At 36.4% G+C, this 23,802-nt stretch overlaps 1 protein-coding gene across 1 annotated transcript; it reads left to right on the top strand.

Annotated features, from left to right (window-relative positions):
* The first annotated feature begins 5,053 nt into the window (after window positions 1–5,053).
* On the top strand, window positions 5,054–21,648 carry Gsc (goosecoid homeobox). The gene is made up of 3 exons (XM_036369442.2): window positions 5,054–6,069; window positions 7,579–7,931; window positions 21,235–21,648. Exons 1-3 carry the CDS (start codon window positions 5,313–5,315, stop codon window positions 21,523–21,525), a joined length of 1,401 nt encoding a protein of 466 aa, XP_036225335.2. The 5' UTR covers window positions 5,054–5,312; the 3' UTR covers window positions 21,526–21,648.
* The last annotated feature ends 2,154 nt before the right edge of the window (window positions 21,649–23,802 follow it).

Genomic DNA, 23,802 nt, shown 5'->3' with positions numbered 1-23,802 from the left:
ATCCCTTAAAAGGGAACTTCAAAGAAAACTAATTGGCAACCTTCACAAACATGTGCTAATAATTAAGAGGGTCCCACCGTTGTTGTTGTTGTAGCGGCAGAATTTTGTCAAGTTGACAGTCCTTGCCCGAAAAAAATCCGGGTCCGTTCCGGTTACGTAGACCCGACTGTTATGGGAACGGAGGATCTACCGTCTAAATTTTGGATTGAAAATATGCGTCTATGCCAATATAGCACACGCAAATATTATACAATAAATACATATATAAGATTATATGACTATACATATGTACATATGCTGCCATTATTTAAAACTCGCATATTTGCTGTTCCGATAGAATTTCTGATTCGTTGTTGGTGTAACAAAAATATTAGGTGGATTTAAGATGTGAGTGTGTATGCAAACATAGAACCTATGCTGCAATGCATTGTTAAAAAATAATTGTGTGTATAGTGTGCATGGATCAACGGATAAACGTAATCTGCAGCAGGCTCGACCTTAATGCTCACATATGGTATATGCATATCATTGTATATATGTATATACCCTCGATTGCGCGGGAAAGTCTATTTACATTTACCATATATACGTGTATGCACACATTCATGTATGCCTGTGTGTGTGTGTATGTTTAGTATTTTATAGGCATATCCCTTATTTGAGCGCCTGTGTTAATAAACACATTTAAAGGCATAAATAGTGGATGTGTTTCGTTTCTGTGTGTTCAGTATGAGGTGAGGCGTAAATTTAGCGGTAAACAAGCGCTGATCTGCCATTGACATTAATCCAATGGTGTATCATGCGGATTTAGCAGAAATCCTCGCCGGCTCAGTTAAAACCCCGGTATTTAGCAATAATAATACGTATAATAGCTGAAATATTAACTGTATTAAGCATGAATGTAACTATGATATTTCATTTCCCCGGACTTACAAACTAATGATCGTGTGCGCTGTGAACAAATTACTTGTTTTACTTTATTTGCACCATTTTGGGCATCGGCGGCATTAAAAATTAGCAATAGATCATCGCTGTTTCCCTTATTCGATTTGATGTGGACTGGGGCTTAGTATTGAGCCCCTGCATTGAAGTCGACATGAATGAAGCTGCATAATTATTAGATATTTTGAGGGAAGCTGTTAACAAATATGAATCAATTCTTTTATTGACAATAAAAACAAGAACACACGTTAACGTCGACTGCACGGAAGCTATAACACCCTTCATAGGTGCATTTTTTATAGCAAAAAATATATACCCTTTCATCTTTATCTTGATTTTGATCAAGCAGTTTGGATGACACTTTACTCAACTTTATACAGTCTTCGACGTTTCCTTTTGTGTGTTACGAACATCGTGGCAAACTTAATATACTCTGTTTAAGGTATAAATATTTTTAGTTAATCAATATACGTGTACATTCATGCATACGTACATGTATGTAATTGATAGTGGTACTGATAACTAGTAAATTTTCGTGTAAATTTTACTCTTATCAAACGGTTTTCTTTGCATTTTTTTAGAAAGCTTATAACAAACCTCAAAATCTTTCTGGAGAACAATCGCGAATTCCTTCCTCAACAGCCTGGTTAGTATTGGTAAAGGTTGCAGTAAATAAATTCTACAATAAGTTCAATGCTCTGCATTTGATGTTTGATGTCATTGTTACAAATAATTCGTAATCCCAAAACAACAACTACCATATACTTCTATAAATATAATTATTAATATATAACTCTTAATTACTAAATTACAATTTTAATAAACAAACAAAACGGGCTTATATTACTCATTTCAATGATATAAAATATCTTCAGGCACAAATTTGCATTTCATATATTGAAAATGAAGTACATATTGTTGTGCATAATAAAACTAAGAGCATCCAAATGCCTTTTCAACTTAATTAATTAGCACACAAATGCATTATTATACCTGTATTCTCGGTATCTACATTTTCGGGCGAGATTGGGTTGATTAAAAAATCTGTTTATGTATATACATATACATACACACAAGTATTAGCATAGGAGCGTTGGTATATTTCCATAAGCACAGATAAACATGATATTGGAATGCATCTACAAATTGCCATGGAATTGTAGACGACGCTACCCGTTCAGTTTATTAAATATGTAAATGTACACAAGCAACAACAAATTAATGATGTACAAAAATGAGGAATAAGCTTTGCCAAGGTAAATAACTGTGATGGCATTTTTTAATAAACAATATTTTATTAATAAGCACTGCGAAATATCTTCTTGCTTTTATTTCAATTTGAAAGCTTCCAATTTGGAGGGATGCCCTAACCACAAAATTTCCTAAAGCCTAGATTTAATTATTTTCAGGCAAAATCGCTGCTGAAAGCATAAGTAAGTAAGAAGTATAGCAAGAAGAAAATGAACGATATATATTTTTTAATATTGAATTTATAGCACAAAGCTTAGGCGCATGTTCAAATATATTAGATACATACATACATATATGTTATATACACCTATAAACTTGTTTAGTTACCAATTTTAAACATTTAGCCAACCTGCACGCTTAGTTTCGCAATACTTGCATATTACGAAATCTGTTGAAAATATGAATATTTTCTATAGATATTCTATCATATCTAATATTGCAATATTCATAATTTTCTTAAAGAAAGTAAAGAGTGTTTTATATAGAAACTTCAGCGACCTCCTTCAAATTATTTGTAATGTATATACATATAAGTATATTGCGAATTTTTTCGAAGCCAATAATCGATTACTACATAAAAATATAAATATAAACACATAGATATATTCGTAAACATACCATTTGCCATCTCTACGAATGTTTTGATATCAATAATGCCGACTAAGTTTTCTTAACGGTTGAGAATCAAGGGGGCGAAACGTTCAACTTCGGCGGATTCAACGCTTAATATTGTTTATGTATTGCCAAAAAACATAAAAGCATTAATTTAGTCATTATCTACTTAAGACGTGTCGAGCGTATTCGAGTTCCGAGCTGGATATCTTGTGTCTCAAGCAACTTGAGTGCATGGGCGAGAGGTGCGAACGAGACAAAGTATATTATTAAAATATCTGCATGTACAGCTACACAGATACATAAGAATGTGGGAATATGTGTTTGAATAAATAACATCCGAAATCACAATGTGCTGAAGAGGATTTGTACATACATAAATACAAGTATGTACATATATACCCGATCATTGAGCAATCTTAAGTATTGCCTTGTTATTGTTGCCTTGCGAAAGATAATGGTGAGAAAAACGAACGTAGTCCATATAAAGATAAAAAGATACATTTGTATCTGTGAATGCTGTTAAGAAGCGCTGGTGGCGCCAATACATATCAATTTATAACAAGCATACATACACAGAAATATAAATCCTGAGTGCAGTAATTTACATCCAAGCAGTTATTTTCAACGGCTTTATAGTTGTATCTGTTCATCCGAGCGCATTGTACCGCCCATTATGTGCAACGGTGCTCCCACGAGAGTGGCGTGATTGACAATTCGGTTCGAGGTAAAGTTATCTCACAGATATCACTGTAGAATCTTCATATTAAATACTCGTTGGAGTCAGTGAGCATTTTACCGTGAATGTAAGGCTGTTTGTACTCTTAAGGAATTACTTAAAAGGAATATATATACATATGCTTACATAGCTATATTTATGTGACATACAGTTATGTTTGCTCGAGTAGGCGTAACCTGTCAAAGCAACCCCCAAATAATTTCATGCAAGTCTCAAATGCGCTTATGAACATTTGACAGCTTTTGTAAGTGAACCAGTGATGTAGATTGCAAAATAATATTGGATCAAACGTGACATAACTAACGGGTCTCGATAAATTTTGAGGGTATCTCTATAAATGTTGACTTTAAGCTCTATTTTTTATAATTCATTGCTTTCGTTAAAGTAAACGGAGAAACGTGGAGTTCAAAATTTCTATTTCCTTAAAGATCTTTTCACTACAATTTCCTTTGACATTTATTCTATCAATAGAACTGTTGCGATTATTATGTGACCAAAAAATCGTGCAATTTCAATTAATCTTAAATATATAAATTTCTGTTGCAACCATAAAGTTGCATTCTTCTTACAACAAACTGTCTAATTAGGGAAAATGGTTTCAAGAACATATGCAAAAATCTATTACAGTGCTTTCTTAAGCTTCATATAATTATAATATTAAAAGCACTTTATCCATAAATTTTTGTTAGAAAAACAATCAATCAGAATGTATGCCTCATTTATAAGCTTCACATCACTGTTGCCACTGTTGCAGTAGCATAATATACGTAGTCCGCTTTGTATGAGGGAAAGAGAATAACCACCCCTATTTCTTGTTTCCGCGGCGTTCTCTTTAGAGAGTTGCAATAATTTTCCAATATGGTAGCTAACGGATGGGTGTGTCTTAGCGGATTTACTCTCTGTGCTCGAATAATACAATACTATCGAGTTGCTCTGATTGGTTGCAATGGTTGGCTTTGCTTAACCAAATGTCAGAAATGCTTTGCAGGAACTGGTTTTGTGTGGAGGATGGCAATATAAAGATGTCGTCCGGTATTAGAAGCCGTTTGACAGGTTTAACATATAAATGAATGCCTGCTTTTATGGTGGCGCGTATGTGTGGATGGTTGGCTGAGAGATGCCAGTGTTTGTATCACCGCCAAAGAACAGATAAAACAGTTTCGAATTTCGAGTCAGAAGGGTTGGTTGACTGAAGATTTCACGCGCAGTTTCGTAGATTTAATTGAACATTCTTTCATTTTCTAAATTGAAACGCGCGTGTATGTAGACGGTGATCAGTGGTCAATCAGTGAATAAGCTGTGTCGAGCTGCGTGTGTTCTTACTAATAAAGTGTAAGAGATTACCTAATTAGGAGATTAGACCAATGCTAATTATTAAATGTGGAAAAAGTGAATAATAACTACAAATTCATATATCTATGTACATATGTATGGTATATGAATAACTCAGCTTTTGCTGAAAAAAAATTTTAAAATATAGAAACTGACTCAGTAAATAGATATATAGATTTTTAGTGTTCAAGTACAAATCAAAATCGCCAAAATTCTGTCCTCATTGTGGAATGCGCCCACCCAGCTGGTCGGTGGATTGGATTCAAAAGGCGCCAAGCATCCAAAATTCAAAATAACAGTGGTCAGTACACCGAGTCCATCACCGACGTCGCCTCCACCAACACCACCCCCATTCTCGTTATCGTTGCCTTTGACATCACATAACGCAACCATTGCCATTAGCAATTCAGCTTTGCTTCATAACAACAACAGCAATATGGTTGAGACGACCACTCCTCCCAGTGGAGTTGCTGTGAAGCGTTATGCCGTCGGCATAGTGGGCACGGGGAGTCCGCTAAGCGAGCACCAGCTTCAGCATCAACATCATCATCAGCAGCAGCAACAACAACACCAGTTGCAGCAACAATTTCAACAACAGCCGTCTAACTTACAACATATGAGTCAAAGTCGTCAAAGTTCGCGATCTCCACCGTCAAGTACGCCAAATGCCGCATATTTGACAACCGCAATGCTTTTAAACTCGCAACAATGTGGTTACTTGGGACAACGATTGCAATCGGTCTTGCAACAACAGCAACAAAATCAGTTGCAGCAACATCAACAGCATCAGCAATCGCAATCACAAACTCCCTCTTCCGACGATGGATCACAATCAGGCGCCACCATCATTGACGATGACCGTCCACACAGACCTGCGGCAGGCACGGCTACAGCCGCGGCAGCAGCGGCTTCACTCTTTACAATTGACAGTATTTTAGGTGGTTCAAGATCGGCTGTCAATAGTAATAATATTAATAACAATAACAACAACAACACCAACAGTCATATAGTCATCGGTGGCACAAAACGTTCCGATTCCCCCGCCTCACCTAGTTCTAATTCCAGTTCAGCTGCAACGAGTCCTATACGACCGCAAAGGGTTCCTGCCATGTTGCAGCATCCCGGTTTGCATTTAGGTCATTTAGCTGCAGCGGCAGCGAGCGGATTCGCCGCTTCTCCATCCGATTTTTTAGGTTAGTATATTGCTGAGAATTATATTTACCAACTTTCTGTTCAGAAATGTCTCATTTGTATATCGTTAATTTGTTATGTACTAATACCACAAAAAACATATGCAAATGAAGAGAAGAAGAAGTAATTAATCCTTAAGTAATTGCATTAAAATTGTAAAATTAGCTTCATCAAAATATTTTAATTGTTTTTACGAATATTGACTACCAACTGTGAGATACAACGTTTAACAAAATATTTCTAATCAGAATTTAAAATTTATGAAACATTCGAAATCGATTTTTCTAATTTTACAAAGAAATTCAAATATTAGTCTACATTATGTTCGGCTGCTTGATCAATTTTGTATGTATAATTTTATAGATACAGAGAAATCTTTTAATCCAGCGCAGAATATATTGCCGCAAGAAATATAAATATATATTTGCGATTGTAAATATGCAAAACATTGTAGAAAAATTATTAAAACGCTAGACACATAAAAAGCTTTAGGTCTGAGCTGTCGTCTATACTCTGAGTAATGCGGTGATCAATTTACGCGTACATGTTTGAAGGCATATTTAAATATTCCTTTTAACAAATAACTCTTAAGTAACGCGCTTACATATATCCTCCCCCCACCACCACTCAATGATTCCATTTCGCAACGAGCAAATTAGAGGGAGGAAAGTGTGAGCTTATAATATATTATGGCATTTGCTCTGGTTTACGGTATTTTTTACAGCAACACTTGTACTGGCATTAGCGTACCTATGCAACATAATTCAAAACCTTCTCTATTCCGCTTTGCATTCGAACTGTAAAGGATTTACGGACTGAGTGAATAACACGTAAATATGCAATGAACCGCAAAAGATGATTTCTACGGCTTTGTATGGGTGAGTTGGAATGCTGCTGGGTAGAAGATTTATTTGGAATCGCTGACGTCCTAATAGAAAAAAATATTACGTGTCATATTATTGGCTCTTATCAAGGAAGGAATTTATAAAGTTACTACAAGCTGTTTTGCATGCTGTCTCAAAGCAAGCGGCAGGTATTAAAGTTATCCTGTCAAGGACTTACGCTTACCCAGGCGAAAGAAGACTTTGGATTTCACTTTTCAAATACAAAGTATGCTTAAATAACTTACAATCTGAATCAGCGTTAAATTATTCAAACGTTCAAAGTGTTTGTATTTTCCGTTCATATTTACATAAACTAACAAAAAAACTTTTAAATGTACGCACAAATTAAATTGTAAAAAGTTTGGCGGAAAAAATGTGTACATAAATATGAATGCACTTATGGCGATGCTTTTTCGTTGATTCTTTATCCTGCAACTTTTGGCGAAAAATATCACGTTACATCGACAGAAGCATAAAAATCTCCATTTTTGTATATTTAAAGTTTCTTCTGTGCTCAAATTTCCTATATCAGCTCATTTTTGCAACGCATATTTTAATTTGACTATCTATTCCGTATTCATATGTATATAATATATTTTTTGTTCTTTCTCCTTGACTCTTTCGCAGTTGCGTACCCGAACTTCTATCCGAATTACATGCACGCCGCCGCGGTCGCTCATGTGGCTGCAGCGCAAATGCAGGCACATGTCAGCGGTCACGGTGCCGCGGCGGCCGCATTGGCAGCGCATACACATCCCCATCATGCTCATCACTTACACCATCCGCATCACCCGCATCATCATGTGGCCCATCATTTGGGTCATGGGCCGCCCCCGAAGCGAAAGCGCCGTCATCGCACAATATTCACCGAGGAGCAATTGGAGCAGCTGGAGGCGACTTTCGACAAGACACACTATCCCGATGTGGTATTGCGTGAGCAGTTGGCGCTGAAAGTGGATCTGAAAGAGGAGCGTGTGGAGGTGAGTTTGAAACTTCTACATACTCTATATTCGTATTTCCATCTAAATATGGTGGTTATGTACTTGTAGAAATTTCAGATTTTGAATCTTGCTAATTTTTGCCAAGCTCTAACCTAGCCCATATTTCATTAGGCTTTTGTAACAGACTACGTAATCTTATTGTATTGATCCACAAACAAACGGAAAGCCATTGACTTTCTTTTAGTGTAGTGGACGTCAATCAAAACCAAACTAATTATTGTGACTATGATTATTTCTAAATGATCTCTTAATAGAAACTGCTACATTCTCCATGTCATACTGAGTACATAAATAGTTAGATCTAGACATAAAATATTTATTAGCACTTTTAGACTTTTGCACCTAATTAAAAAAAATTTTCTAAGATATATGTAAAAGCCTACATTCTTATACGAGCTAGCGATGTGTATGTTAGAAAGCACATCCATTTGAAACATTTGTCTGAATCCACTCATTTATATGCAAGGAAATAATTTCCGCCGAGGTTTGCTGATTTTTCGTCGCGAAACCAATTGAGTGCAGTCATTTGAGAAAATCACTTTGTTTATTTAGTTGTTCGCTTTAATTGAGAGGCTTCCGACCACGACAACAATTACAACAAAAACAATAATAAGAATAACAATGGCAAATAGCATGCCGCAAAGGAGTCGATAAATGCCAAACGTTTACACACATACACATGCATCTCATATACATATACGTGCATGTATCTACGTTAGATATACATACATCTGCTCTCGAAATGTGGGAGCAGGACATGCCCATGGTAAAATGAAAATTATCATTTCACTTAATTTCAATAATGTCGGGATTGTTGGACGTGGCGTAATTTACAGAGATCGCATTTTGATTTGCAATGTAAACAAAGTCCTTTGCCGGCTGTTGGACGTGGGACCGGGCAGATGGAGTGCTGAGGAGGCACAGCATAACCGCCACACACACCAACACCCGACTGCAACCGTACGCCCTCTCTCTAATGCATGCTAATAAAGGCGAAAACAAGCTCCGCGGTACACAAAAGTTGCCAAGCAGTCACACAGCGGATGAGGCTGAGTGAATTGCGTGTGTAAGATGCGTTAAAAGCGAAAACCGACAGTAATACCAACAACAGCACCTTGATACGAATAACAAAAGTAAGAAAAATTATACCCGCGGGGATAGCTTAACGCTGTGGCATAACAGGGCATGCGGCTTGCAGGGCGTTCAACCACCCCTGGATGATGGGTTTATTTTAAAACCAAAACCGTAAAAATGTATGCAAACCTTCAGAGTTTTTGCTCGGAGCGTTGTTGTTATTATGCTTATTGTTACACACTGATAATTGTTGTTGTTATTTGAAGAAAATCCCACAAATGGATTTGGTATACAAATGAACGTTCAACACTCAACGTTTAGCCGTGTTGTTGTGCTATTTGATAGATCCATTAATATAACGATTTGTCAACAAATTAACAAACATGGGCCGAGTTGACAATTCAATTTGTATTATATTATATAACATCAGATACTCGGTAAGTTTCCAATTCTGGTACGTGTGTGTGTATGTACGCAATCGTACATATCGACAGTTTTGTGTTTGTTGTTTGTGTGTTTAAGTGGCAATTAAACACCATACGTTTTAACACCGACCAAATTCGGTGCGGGGTTCGCGGAGGGGTGTGATTCCGGCCTAAGCTCAGCACTGCATTTGTAGGGATTTGCGCAGAGATTGTAAGCTTCGTTACAACTAGTTAATGCTAAGCAGTTGCATGATGCCACAACTTCACGCACACAAACACACAGACACGGACAAACAATCGCATAAGCACACATTGTCGGTGAAAGGGTTTGTGTGTGCATTTGTTTGGCTTGCACATTCAACTAACTTTTGCTCGCACTGATAAATATTTGTAGCACTAGTGGGGGTTTCCTTGAGCTCGGTTGGCGTGTCAACACGTTTGTGGACATTTGTGCAGTAATTAGGCTTATTACCTTGAGTATGGATAAGTTGTGCGAGTATTAGTTGCTTTGGGTGTGTGTGTGTGTGTGCGCTTGTTGGCAGTTTATCTAATAGTAATCAGCATATCTACTCACATCGAGATACGCACGTACATACATACATTCATACATGTGCATGTGTGTATGTATAGTATATGGTATTTAAGGATATGCTTAAGTAGACGCCAAAAGGCATTTTATCACTTTCAATTTGTTTGTAAGTTTTGATAGTAAGTGTTTAGTGAGGGTGTGAAGGCAACGGGTGTGGCCCGGAAATCTGTCAAGTGCGAAAGTAATGCCGCTGTTTAATGTTATTTGACCGCAGGCTAAGAGCTTTCGCATTAACATTTACGGTGCTAGCTTTGTCACTTCGATTCTTGCTTTCAGCCTTGTATAAGTGGCGGATAAGGAAAGTGCACCAAGGTGGGTCGTTGTTTGGTGAGTGTGGTGTCGTGATGAGACCTAGTGTTGTGAATGAGATCAAAGTTCTTTCAGATGGCGATTATGCAAAACTGCGAACAAACCCAGATTTATTTTTTATATATCCAAAGGTCGCTTATTTACGGAAAATGTTCAAAGTCTTTGTAGATTACTTTGTCCCGCTTCTACTGCTAATTATGTTATTATGATATGAGATTTCATGCCAGAAACCCACTTGGAGTTTAATCATTATTCCCGGTGAAGCGGTCGCTATTAGAAACAAGGCTTCCTAGAATTTTTATATTTTTTGATATGTAATATTTTACTTATGATATAATAGAAATACAACTGCGAAACATTTTTATGACAACAACAAGATATGCGAAACTCCTCATATTTATACAATATATTGTACATGTGTATCTACGTATGTACAGTGGTACAAGTAAAGAAACGATGAAGCTGAATGACTTGGCAGTTTCTCACAGTCAATCTTCAAGTGTTAGCTACTGTTTGACTCTCTGCGCTGTCGAAGCGCTGCACAATACCACTAATCTCACAACTGCATTGTTTGCTTTGATCTTCGCGTTTGTGCTCTTTAATATATGTATGTATGCATCTGTGTGAGTACATGCACGCAAATGCACACTCTTATGAGTGATCGTGAAGAAACCTTTTTTAAATGAAAATAAATAATTTAGCTGCTGCAAATTGGTATTCCTCTTTCTGCCCATTGCCTTTTTCACAATTTTTGTTGTTTTCTTTTTTTAATGATTATAGATGATTTTAGTTATTATCTCAAATTCAACTAATATTTGATCAGTTTGAGCCCACACAGTAGCACCAATATTTACAATATTTTTCACCTCGTTCAATATTCAGTTATTTACTTGTATTGTATGTATGTATATCAGCACATGACACATACATACATACATATCTACATATATGTAATACATATTTCGGTATTGAGTATTTAGGCATAGTTAAATATTTTTGTTTGTCAATGCGAAAGGCATTCCGATTGTCGAGGCTCGTTGGCTGAGAACAAATTATGTTCACATTCACTCTTTCACTTTTTTCCAAAAACAAATATTTGCAAAGCGCTTCAGTTCGGTACAAACGAGCATGGAGCAGTTATAACAACAATTCGATTTTTTTTATGTTTTCAAGTCAACATTCAAATCACGCTAAACACTTGAACGACAGGATTAGTTGAATTTGAATTCTTATGCTTGATTGCCGACCGATGACTTTTGGATTTCACTTTTGCTCTGTGGTTTTCTGTGTGGCCACAGTGGTGTAGACACATAAATTACATACATATGTACGTGTATGCTGGGTTTTTAACATTTGCTAATAAATCTCCATTACCCAACGATATATAACTGACTCAAATCAAAAATAATTTCGAAAATTGGAAAATGGAATATGAAAATTCGTCAGTCTTACACACCAACCTAATCTCTTGATTATAAGAGAATAAGTACACTTACGCGCATACCACATATATGTATGAGAATATTCTCCAAAAGCTGCAGCAATACGATTAATTAACATATTAAAGTAAATGATGTTTTGTGAAGGTGTTCACGCAGCCCTGCAGCGATATATTAACTCAAAGCCGTATACATACATACATGTGTACACATGTACATAGCTCGTATATATGTATATGTATATTTGTATGTACGCGTAAATTTACAGTAGCTCGTACTTTAGGCCTTTCGAAGCTCTTGAAGTAATTGCTTATACAAGTACTCCAAATCATTTATAAACGCAAACACATAGGCACACATACATACATACATACAATCATATATGCACTGCCTATGTGTGACTGCCGTTGCTACTGTTTAGCATAATTTTACTCTAGCAAAAGTGTTGCCACTTGAGCCGAATAGCAAAGAAACAACAAAGAGACATTTCCACCGTCCTTCCAAATGAGAGGCCAACGCTTGGGCAGGAGCTGCCAGCGGCACAAACGCTGATCACACATGACGCGACTAGTGTGTGTAAAAAAGATTTGTGAGGCTGTATGCTGATTGGGGCATAGGCAGTAGTGACACAATGCGCCATGGAATTGACATAAGTGGCAATAATTATTGAAAATCTCCCGTTTAAGTATGCAATGGAACAAATGGTTGGAGCAATGCACAACTACACAGTTAGGCAACTTATTTACAAACGTGTATATATACATACATACATATGCATATGGCTAGCGCTTACGTTTGTCATTTAGCCACTCAATTTGCCTGACGTTGACAGCGAAAATGCCCAGTTAGTGCGCCGTTAGTGCCAAGTCATTGTGAAGCAGTCGTTGCCATTGTGATGAGGAAATATGCAAATTGCTTTGTAGATTTTTCTTAAGATTGTTGAATATTTGCATATTTGTAGTTGTGCTTTTGTGTGGAATTTTACGTTTTCTTATTTACTTATTTTGATTTCACAAATCATTATTATTTTTATTTAAAACTCAAGTATTTTAAAAGTATAAATCCAGAGTGGTGAGAGAAAAAATAACTGCCCGCATAATTATCATATAAATGTATGTATGTATGGTATGTATGGTATGTATGTGTAACGATGAAAGAATATGCTTAAAAATCGCTTTTCGATGGATATTCGTAATACGAAGTAGTTATCGCAAATGTGCACTATAACATTTTTGATCAGAGACAAAGTCTAAATAATAAAATATATACATTCGCAAAGATATCTATATATATAACCATATATCTAAGATATGTACATATATCTAATAGTAAATGGCTTTATAGCATGCGAGTGGCTTGGAATCGGCTTATGGATATCGGAAATTGTTGCCACGTTTTTCGACTTAACGCTCTATTTTATTTCAAAATATTTTTCCCCACACAAAAAAAGGAATTTTTCACTTAAGTGTAAATTTATGCACTCTGTCTGGAATGCTGGGAACACAAATAGCTAATACAATAACAACATTAATTCACTTTGTCAATGTTGTCCTACGGGGTTTGCACATGCCGGCGGATCGAATTTGTAAGTAAATGGCAAAGCTTGATACGTGGCCTGCTAGTTAAACACTTGAGGGCATAATTTAAAGTTACTCCATAAAAATGTTTATGCGCTGCAAGGAAAACAAATGGCAGCAGCCGCAACCTTAAATAACAGCAACTCCCTGAGGAGGCGGGTTAGCAGCACTCACACATCCACTTGCTTAATGCTTCATGCACATACGAATATATATCCTTGCATTCTTACATCCCATCGGTGTACCATATATGTATGTGTGAGCCAGGGTGTATTTGTGAAATAGAGTGATCTAAATAAGCGAAATTATGAAAATAATAATTTCAGTTGTAAGTGGCATTTATTGTGAAACCGCAATGTGCGGCTCAAGTGCTTTAATAAAACGTAAACACTTTCATACACACATACGTACATTGTGCGCTCGAAATTATGGGTGAGAGTGTTAACGGAGCTGTCGCTTTAGTGGTGGTTGGTGCATACAATATGAATGCTGCGTCATGTGTTTCTGTGTGTGTGTGCGGAGAGTGTGAGATATGCAAGCGTATGGCTTGTCCTTGCTGAGCGAGTTTGAGGTGGAGGACACAATGCCGCCGGCCACTTGTTACGTTATTAAAATCAACGAAAATCTGCTGATTCCAGCTCATTGCCATTTAATTTCATTTAATTCATACAAAAATAAACAATATTTTAATTTACGCCATAAAAGTAATGAAACATCGAAACATGGGAGTTTTTATACTGTTGCATATGTAGGTATACACATTTATTATTGTAGAATAAATTCAATTTGTTGAATATAAATATTACGTACATATACATACATACATATATTGACATATGCTGAGTAAAAAAGTATGGAACAAACAGAAGTTTTGGTACAACAGCCTACATGGTGGTCCATTTACCTCAATTTAAGTGCTACTTTCATTTATATTTGCGTGCACAAATACACCTTCCCGAGCGCAAACTTCAAAAAGATATTGCACAAAACCCAAATGCGGCCAGAGAAAGCAATTGCTGCTAATTGTTGTCCTTTTATCGGCCTACTTAAGCCTTACTTAGCTGACTTGAAAAAAAAAAACAAGAACAAAAAGGAAAACTATAACAATAAACAAGTGAACAAGTGAGCAACGAAGTAATAAACAAAATTTTCCAAAGTTGTACCCATAATGCTTAATACCTAAAACACACACACACACATGCATAAATACCTATGCATATGACAGTCTATTAAGATTGTGAAAAGATGATTGTGCACTTTGTTAAACATACTAATACCCTTTGTATCGGTACTACGGATACACATTGTGCCGCATCGTGGTCGAAATGTTGTGGAGAATGCTTTGATAGATTGGCGCGTTTAGTCCTTTCAAAACACAAATAAACACACGCTCCTCAGACGATGACGATAACTTCAAATTTGGGAATAAGACGCATATATGTGTTTCATGTGGGTTTTTCGATATTTTTGAATTTATAAGATTTTGTCAAAAATCTAAACATCGTTAACCGGCACTCAATCAGCTAGATCTGTGTATTTTCAGAAAAATTTTAAAAATTCTATTTAATATTCTATGCATTGGGTTGAAATTAATGCAAATTTATTCGTTTTACCTATTTTCATTACGTTGGTTTGAGTTTTCTACTTTTAAGCACAACAATTTTACAGTAAAGTTTTCTAGCTTTTTCAATCAGATGAAACCATTTGAGCTCGTGCCTTGCGCCGAAGCAACACAGTTAAAGTTACTAAACAATTTTGTTGTCGTTTATTCGACGTCAGCTTCTAATTAGACCGTATTCAATATTGTTGGAAAATTGCTTTTCTCCATATAATTTCTGTGGGAATCTACTTGTTTGCGTCTGAGTAGATGGTGGCATGACAGCTGCTGAGATTAGCCAAGCGCAAAGTTGTGACAATTTGCCTCATGCAACCAAAGCGGCAACGCACTGCAACCAACACTAGGCAGCCAAAGTAAAGCACACAACCACATCGTGCACACGACCTATGCAACCTGTGCAACCTGGCGAACTGACTTGTTTGCCTAAAATGCCGAAATATAGTCAAAACATTGGCAGTAATTTTTGCCTCGGCGTTGTTGTTGTTGGTGGTTAGCTTTTTGCGCTGCACTCGTTAGATTGGAGGCAGTCATGTATGCATCTACGCTTTACTTGCAACATACATACCCACACACATGCAAGCGAGTACATACTTACATCAGTGCAGCAACTTTAATCCATGGCGCCACTTTAGTTTCTACCGGTTGGCATTTGGGCCAGAGCTGTTGTCAATATGTGCTGATGTTGCTGAAATTGCCCCATGCCAGTGTGGGAGCTGTAACTAAGTTTGTTTTTCGGCCCAAAATCTCTAGGCCGAAAATCGACGAGGTGTTGAGAGGCAGTTTCACTGAATTTTTATTAAAACAACGTTTCTGTAAAATCGGCAAAAGTGCACGAGTGTCAGAGTTGGTGTATTCATGGTTAAGTGTGCATGTTGGCGTCGGTGAGCGTATGGTGATTATGTTTGTCTGCTTGCTTGTGGCCTAGGCACATAGGTGTGTATATGTGTTTATCTGTTCGTGTATCGCTATCGAATCCATTGGCTCGCTTTTTTGTTGCTGTTGTTATTGTGCGACGGCGCAGGCTGCTTGCTTACTTTTTGCTGTGGCGTGTAGTTAATTAAAAATCAACCGCTGCTGGGTGTGTTTGTTTAATGGATTTCATGCACGTTGCCATTGCTGCCGCTATAGCCAACGCCGGTGTCAGCGGCGCCGACCCGCTTGGCCGCATCACCGCCTTTTCGCATACAAAACTTAGCGGCGCAGAGTATCAGCGATTTATACGCTTTAGAGTTGTAAAATCCGCCTATATACACATACTCGCACATATACACGCATATGAAAATTTGAAACACACACATATACACGCACGCTGCAATATATGTATATTCGCAGTGCTTGCGGCCATTTTGCTCACCATCACTTGCGGTGCGTATTTTGTTCTTAGGGAATTGTGCGCTCAAATTGAACCGCGCCGCAGCTCTGAAGCTCTGAGGTGGTCGTGTTGATTTTGCAGTTTTCGCTCTTAAGTGAATTGTTTAAAAATTCAAATAGCGCCGATGAAACGTGTGGAAAGCGAGGGAAAAATGGCGCAGCTTAAGCCCAGGTGCCTCTAAAGCGATTGTCTGAGTCAGCTGAGATTTTTCATGCTTGTCAAATCTCATAGAGGTATTGAGCTTTATGCAAATTAGATTTCAGTGACGAGAGCCATAAAAAAGAGTCATAACTAAAGATGTACTGATTTCGCAATTCTTAAATTTCTATAATTGTTCTCTATTAAAACAGTTATGCTTTATATAAACGTTTATCACAGCATTAAATTTTATTTTGATTTCGACTATTTTTTGCTACGAATCCCATTTTAATTATCAGATTTGTATGAAATTATGAAATAATTAGCATGAACACTCTGTGTTTGTATATATAAGTATGTATGTGTTAAATAGTGGCAAATTTTTAATGCACTGTGCTGCACCCGCAACGCCCGTGGCTTCCATAAAGCGCTTAACATTCCTGTTTATTTAATTTGAAAAATTGAGTTTGGATATTTTGCACCACTAAGCCAACATTTTCATAACAATGGCCGCTTACCGCTATTTCAAAACATACGTACACACCTGTCCGCAACAATCCTTACACGAGCCTCTGTATAAAAATATACGTATGCATGTGAAGAATTGAATATACTAACCCACAGAGGCGCCTTAGATGTACGAGTACATATGTACATACATATGTATGTATGTGCATATGATCTGTTTGTTTTACACGTTTGTATGTCTACACCTATTTACCGACCAGAAGCTTGCGGTTATTAAAATTTTATTCTAGTCAAGGATTTTTTTTTATTATAGTCGTCAATAACACAAAACCGTTATAACAGTTACATACTTGTATGTGTTGATAGCATAAAGTGTGGGGACATGTAATGGCGAAAAAACAGCAAAAATTCTGTTGATTGGAAAAATTATGAGATTAGTTCGCGGCAGCAAACTGAGCTTGCCACGCTGATCCTTTTAATATGCAATTATTATGGATATTTTTTAAATTTCTATGTGTATACTATCTAGTATGCATATGTGAAATATTTACATTTTCATAGTTCAGTCGTTTTATTGGCAGATTTTTAGTTTAGCGCAGTTTAATTTCAAAAATCAACTGACTTTAGGTATTTAAATATTACCGCTTTTAATTAGCCGCAAATTTTATAATTAATGTTTGCCTATATATTTTTTGCTCACGTTTATTTTATTTGTTTAACTTTGCACTATTTTATGGGAAATTAATGCGGACAAAGTACTTAATAATGTAATACATATAATTAAATTTTTTGCTGTTCATGGAAAAATATTTACATAGTTAAGAGGCAAAATCCGCGAAAATTTTTTAAATGCAACATAGTGTCCTTTATTCACTAACTAGTCTGTGGGTGGAATTGATAGTTGCATTAAGCAATGTATGACTTATTATAACGGTGCTGCCTTAAATTTAGACCACTTGTACTTAATAAATTATAATAGATGAAAATGCCCAGATACAGATGTGCAAATCAGCAAAACAAAATGTTCATTATGCAAATATCTAGCTCTTGATGTCGCAGAACACATCTGCGTCTGGTTTTAAGAAGTTTTCTAAGAGTATTAGTTGCAAGAAAAAACTCACCACCCAACTATTTTCAAAATGGTCTGAGGGACCATCGGTGCCAAACATATATACAAACAAGTGTTTCTGTTTGCGCTTGACTTAACTTGATATATGTATATATTTGACAAATGCTGCTTAAGTTATTTAATAAAAATGTGTATAGTGTCATAGACATGCCACAAATTCACAATGTATACTCATTCAAATCGACAAATGCGAATTGACAGCTGTGATTAAGACTGTTGAAAGTCGCACGTCATTTTATATAATATGTGCCTGAGACTCGCATGCAACCACACTGCGCACTGTTATACATATTTATATAGAACGAAATTGCAATGTAACCACCACTGTATTGTCAACATACACTCTTACCTATATAATGAAATGAATTCAATCGCTTTGATATCATCAAAGGTTGCCAAGGTGTCGACGGTATTCAGATATGTAGATATGCATAGACATGTGTATATGTTTGTACAAGTATACGCAATGCTACGCCTGGGAGGTTGCAAATTGTACAATGGATAAGCGAAAAAACTACTGGATTTTACGGTAAATGTCGAGTTTAATTAGTGATTAGAGCACTTTAAAAGAATCGTTAAGGTTATTATACATATGTTTTTGCTTTACAAAAAAAAATCTGTTCGTGAACAAAAATAAATAATGCTTGTATATTTTAAATTATGCTCGAAGAGGGCATATTGTATCGATACTCAGTCGATTTTAGAACTGTGTTATTTCCGTAAAATCACTCAGCTGCACTTTTGCACTTTAGCATTTCCAAAAATTTATTTTGAACTGTTAACACAAAAATTGCAGTGCTGCTGATAGCATCAATAAACAAAAGTGATAACATCAATAACTATCAACAAGTAACATAAAAATAATAACAGCAAAGCATCTCTTTTATTTTTCAATTAAAAGTTAGAAAAATACCTGCGAGCGCTTTGTTGATTTTAAATTATTTTCTTTATTGTTTCGAAAACGAACAAGCATTAGGGTGTAAGAGTTGCGGATGTGCGAAATCGTAGAGCGTGGAATGTGAGTGGATGCTCCGACAGATAACAGTGAATATAGTGGCAAGTAAAGGCTAAACACAGCATCGCTCAATTCACCAAACCGTAGCGTACACAACTACAAAGAAACCAATGCCAAAATAGACAATATTGTCTCGGTGGTTGTATTAGTAAATATCTGTAGAAACGGTCAATGCGTCTGCAACCACCCACCAACGATTAAGCGGAGCGAAGCTCCACCCACACAGCGATAAACAAGAGTTGGCTTAAGTTCTCTGGCAGCTGGTTATGGAGGCCGATATGCCAGCACCAATCACCACTGACAATTCTACACTCTAATGTATTTATGGCTGTATTTGTACTATGTGTTTCACCCTTAAGTTATTTACACAACCCTGTTTTATTTAAACAAACACAAATTACAATGAGAAAATGATTTATTTTTGAATGGTAAACAAGAAGAAAAGTTAATCCAAATTTCAATGCTTGAAAATTAATTGAATGAGCAAACTAACGCTACATAGAAAGGCGCAGTTAAATGAGGCAAATCGGGCGAAAACTCGTCCCCACGACACCACCACGACGCCTACCCCTCGAGTGGAGAGCAGAGTGAATTTTCATTTGCCATTTTCTTGAGCTTTTTCTTTACTGTTCACTTGTTTGCTTTTTTGTGCTTGTTTTTCTTGTGCTGCCTCCCGGTTGGCCTCTTGTATCGCTTTTGTGTCTTAATTAAAAGACCAATTTGCAACTTCCGCCTGAACGCTTCCAGAAAACTTGCTTCAGCGCGGGTGGGTGTACTCGTATTAAGGAAAGCTCTACGTTGCGCATGGTAACACACGCCCAGGAAGCAGAAAAGTATTCCGCGTAAACGTAAGAACCCAACTCAGCGGTAGTACTAAAGAATACCAGAGGAAAGGAGGCACTTGCAAAAAGCCAATGTAAGAAAAATTAATTACAATTATAATAAACCGCCTAATTAGGCGGGAAGCAAATGAAAGTACGCGAGAAGAAGCTCTAAAGAAAGAAAACTGTAATTTAAATATTACAAAAGTATTTCACGAACGCAGAGCAGTGACGGCGCTGGCTGGTGGTGGTGGCTGGTGGTGGTGGCTATGATGAGAACTGGCAGCAGCAAAAGGTCAAGCTTAGCTGGGCGTAAGCAGGAAATCTGAAGGCGCACACTTTAGCAACACTTCAAACCGCGCGAACTTAGAAATGTGTATGTATGTAACCTTATACATATATATATGTATCCATGTAAATGAAAAAATGTATGCTTGTATGAAGCGTGGTGTTGTGCGTCAAGGATTCAAAGATAAGGCGACGTGGATGGAAGCCAAAACAGTGTTAGCGGTTCAGAAGGAAATGGAAATAAATACAATAAACCGAGAAGAGGAAAATAAAATCTTCGTTGATCTTAAAAATAAAGTTTTTTTGTTCAATGCACATTTATGTCATGAATAGAACGCGAGCGTCACGCGGCATTTATGCATAACCGCAGAGACCACGTGATTTTTTTCATTCGCTCTTTCCTTGCTTATTTCGCCAACATTTGAAATTTTCTTATTGAAATTTAATTTGAAAAACGGATGAAAGTGTTTTTGAAGCCATATACCCATTTTTCAGTAGAATCGTTGTAATGCTATAAAAATTGCAGCAGATATAGGTATATAAATATGCCAATATACAAGTACTTGACATCAAGAAAAGCCAGAGGCATAAACTTATTTACGATAATATTCAATTTGAATATTTCACTTTTAGAAATAGAACGTGCTTTTGCCTTCTGCGTAAAGACAATTTTTTGATTACTGTAAATTTTTATTAAATTCTCCATGCTATGTAGTTCCGTTAACCAGCAGAATTTGTTGTAACTTCTGTTTATGAAATTCCATATGCTGCGCGATGCGTTGCCAGGCAGATATTTTTTTCGCATTTATGCCTTTCAATAAAAGACATTCTTTTCTTTCGAGCAGCCATCCAAATTCAGCCGTTGCTTTGGTTGAGGTTTTCGTAAGCAAATTAAAATATTAAAACATAAATATTACTAACACATGAACATACAGTTATACAATATATTATACTTAAAAATTTAGAGAATGCTCGAAGTTAGAATTGATTTATTAAGTTTTTATTTTAATTTCTTTTTAGGTGTGGTTCAAAAATCGACGCGCTAAGTGGCGTAAACAGAAGCGCGAAGAACAGGAGCGCCTGCGTAAGTTGCAGGAGGAGCAGTGCGGCGGAACCAGCAACACGCCGGCAGGCGCTTCAGTCGCTTCGGGTATTGCCACGGTGAACGCCAACGGTGCGGTAATGGCCGCTGTGGCGAATTTAAAATGTGCCGCCGAGGATTACGCCAGTCAACTAAGTCACCACATCAAAACCGATCCGAATAGCTATAACAGCGATGCGGATGAGTCATCCGACCTGGAGGTGGCATAAAATACTGTTCACCATTTATTTGTACATATGTAGATTTTCACGTTAATTTTAAAGTAGTCTGTATAATTTAGTTGATATGTACTTGAACCAAAATAGTATTTGTAAAGCTTCAAATTTGTGCATGTACATATGTGTATATAGATAAAGGCAAAATTGTATGTGAGTAAGTGGCGCATTTATTTTTTTTTCCAAAAAATCAATTTTATAATATAAATTTTGAATAATTTTATAAAACGCGTGTGAATGTAACCGTCGCTAATTATGTATTTAACTATTGTATATATGTACAAGTATGTATGTAGGTATGTATGTTTCGGTTGTTATTTTTATCAGATATTATGTGTTTGTTTGTTATAGCGCCTTAAATTATACTAATAAATTTTGTAATGTAAATTATGCATTAAAATGTGAAAAAGTGTGTTGATGTGACTTTTATTTTTTGTAGTAAAGGAAAATTTGTAAATGTATTTGATTAATAGCTGAAGGTGTGGGTGTTAGAAATTTTTATTTTAAAATGTTAAATTAAGTGAAGAAATGTCTTAGCGCAAATATGCATAGTAAATATAAATGGAATCAATAAATCATTAATTTTAAGCATTAATTAAATAATGTCAAACTTAATAAAAACGAATATAAATTACAGAAGTTTTTGAATTTCAATTATACTTTGCTTAAAGACTTTTGCAGCAACACGCCCTAAACCCGGCTTACTACTTTACCTTCCACTGACTTAAGAAAGTGTACTTAAGGTTCTTCAGTAGACGCTAGAAAACATTTGAGAATATTTCTGAAATGAAAAATTTTCGCATAAAGTTCATTAGGCCGTCGGAGCTGTTGTTAAAAACTTGAAGGCGCTATGGCTTTTTGGACTGAGTAGGATCTATGATGGTGGTGCTCTCGAAAATCGGGATGTCTGTACAGTTACACTAAATGACACGCTGTGAACTGATTTTCTGTCAGTGGTGGTGTTGTTGCTTTCACATTACATTTATTGTCCGAAATATGCTCGGAGGTTTGGCATCAATATTTTCTGCCGACTTGTAGCTGTGGTGACTCAACAGAAATTTACAGTTTTACTGCGAAGAATATCTCAGTAAATGATTGGAAAATATTTTCTTGGTGCTTTAATGGCCTCAATTTAAATAATCTTTTATTGCATTTCTCATTACTACAAAAATAGGGAAGCAATTGAGTTTCATTTTAAGGACTAAACCAGTAGCAGGGTATAAAAAAAATAATAAAAAATTAACATGATACACGATGCTCTACTCCTTAATTCTAGTTATATGCGATATTAGGTCAATGAAAGTCTTCAAGAACATACATGCAAACACTGAAACATTTAAAGATTGGCGAGTAAAAGTAGATTCAGGCCAACAATAATGGTGTGTTGACACCAGAAGTAAATTTGATGTAGCTACTGAGCAGAAGCATCCAATTGTACGGCAGCTGACCTATCCTTTAACGTGTGGCGTCTTACTTTTGCATTGTCACTAGCTATTTGAGTTGTTGAATGTTGATCTCATATCCTTTACCATTTACTTTTGCAAATTTTATAAATAACAATTTGCCTTCAACTTGATTGTCAAAGGATGACCAACACATTGATAAATTGATACAATGGGTATTCAGTGCTGCTGCTGATATCACTCGCTTGTGATGCATCCTTACAAATATCAATTGTCCTGCTTTATTAACAATTTGCAAGCCTCACAAATACATACACATATGTTTGTACATATCAGCATTCCGCTTAAGGAGTAACAATATAATGCATTTCAATCAAAGTATACAATTTATGCATTTTCTATGCTGTCAGTAATACACATACCTACATATACGAGGTGTGTTCAAAAAATAACAGGAATTTTAAAATTTCGCGGGTTTGGAGAGGCCAATTGTCAAATTTTTGTATGTTATTTTATGTTGCTATATGTTCCCCTGAAGTAAGATAAAAATTTCAGCTGCATTCATTGCTTACTTAGACTGTAGCAGCCGCTAAGGCTAGACGTATTTTTATGAATTTGGCGATTTTGGTTCGTTAAGTTGTGGATTAAAGAATTTGATCGTGAATTCTTGGCCAAAAACAATACTGTAACGATGCTCCAGCCTCCATATTCGCCTGACATCGCTCCGTGTGCCTTTTACCTATTACTAAAAATAAAGAGAGAACCTTAAATGGAAGTGAACCTGAGAACTGTTTCGACGATTGGAAGAAGCGCTGGCATAAGTTCATAACATCAAATGGGAACTTTTTTGAAGGCGACAACATTAATG

Source organism: Bactrocera oleae, chromosome 3, assembly GCF_042242935.1.
Source record: "Bactrocera oleae isolate idBacOlea1 chromosome 3, idBacOlea1, whole genome shotgun sequence".
In the NCBI taxonomy this organism is placed as follows: domain Eukaryota; kingdom Metazoa; phylum Arthropoda; class Insecta; order Diptera; family Tephritidae; genus Bactrocera; species Bactrocera oleae.
Note: the sequence above shows the minus strand (reverse complement) of the source record. Positions and strands in the feature narration are given on the sequence as shown.

Bases quoted from the DNA above. Each gene is read 5' to 3' on its own strand.
- Gsc (XM_036369442.2), top strand. From the start codon at position 5,313: ATGGTTGAGACGACCACTCCTCCCAGTGGAGTTGCTGTGAAGCGTTAT. The intron at 6,070-7,578 runs GTTAGTATATTG...ACTCTTTCGCAG, and splicing joins TTCTCCATCCGATTTTTTAG to TTGCGTACCCGAACTTCTAT. The intron at 7,932-21,234 runs GTGAGTTTGAAA...ATTTCTTTTTAG, and splicing joins TGAAAGAGGAGCGTGTGGAG to GTGTGGTTCAAAAATCGACG.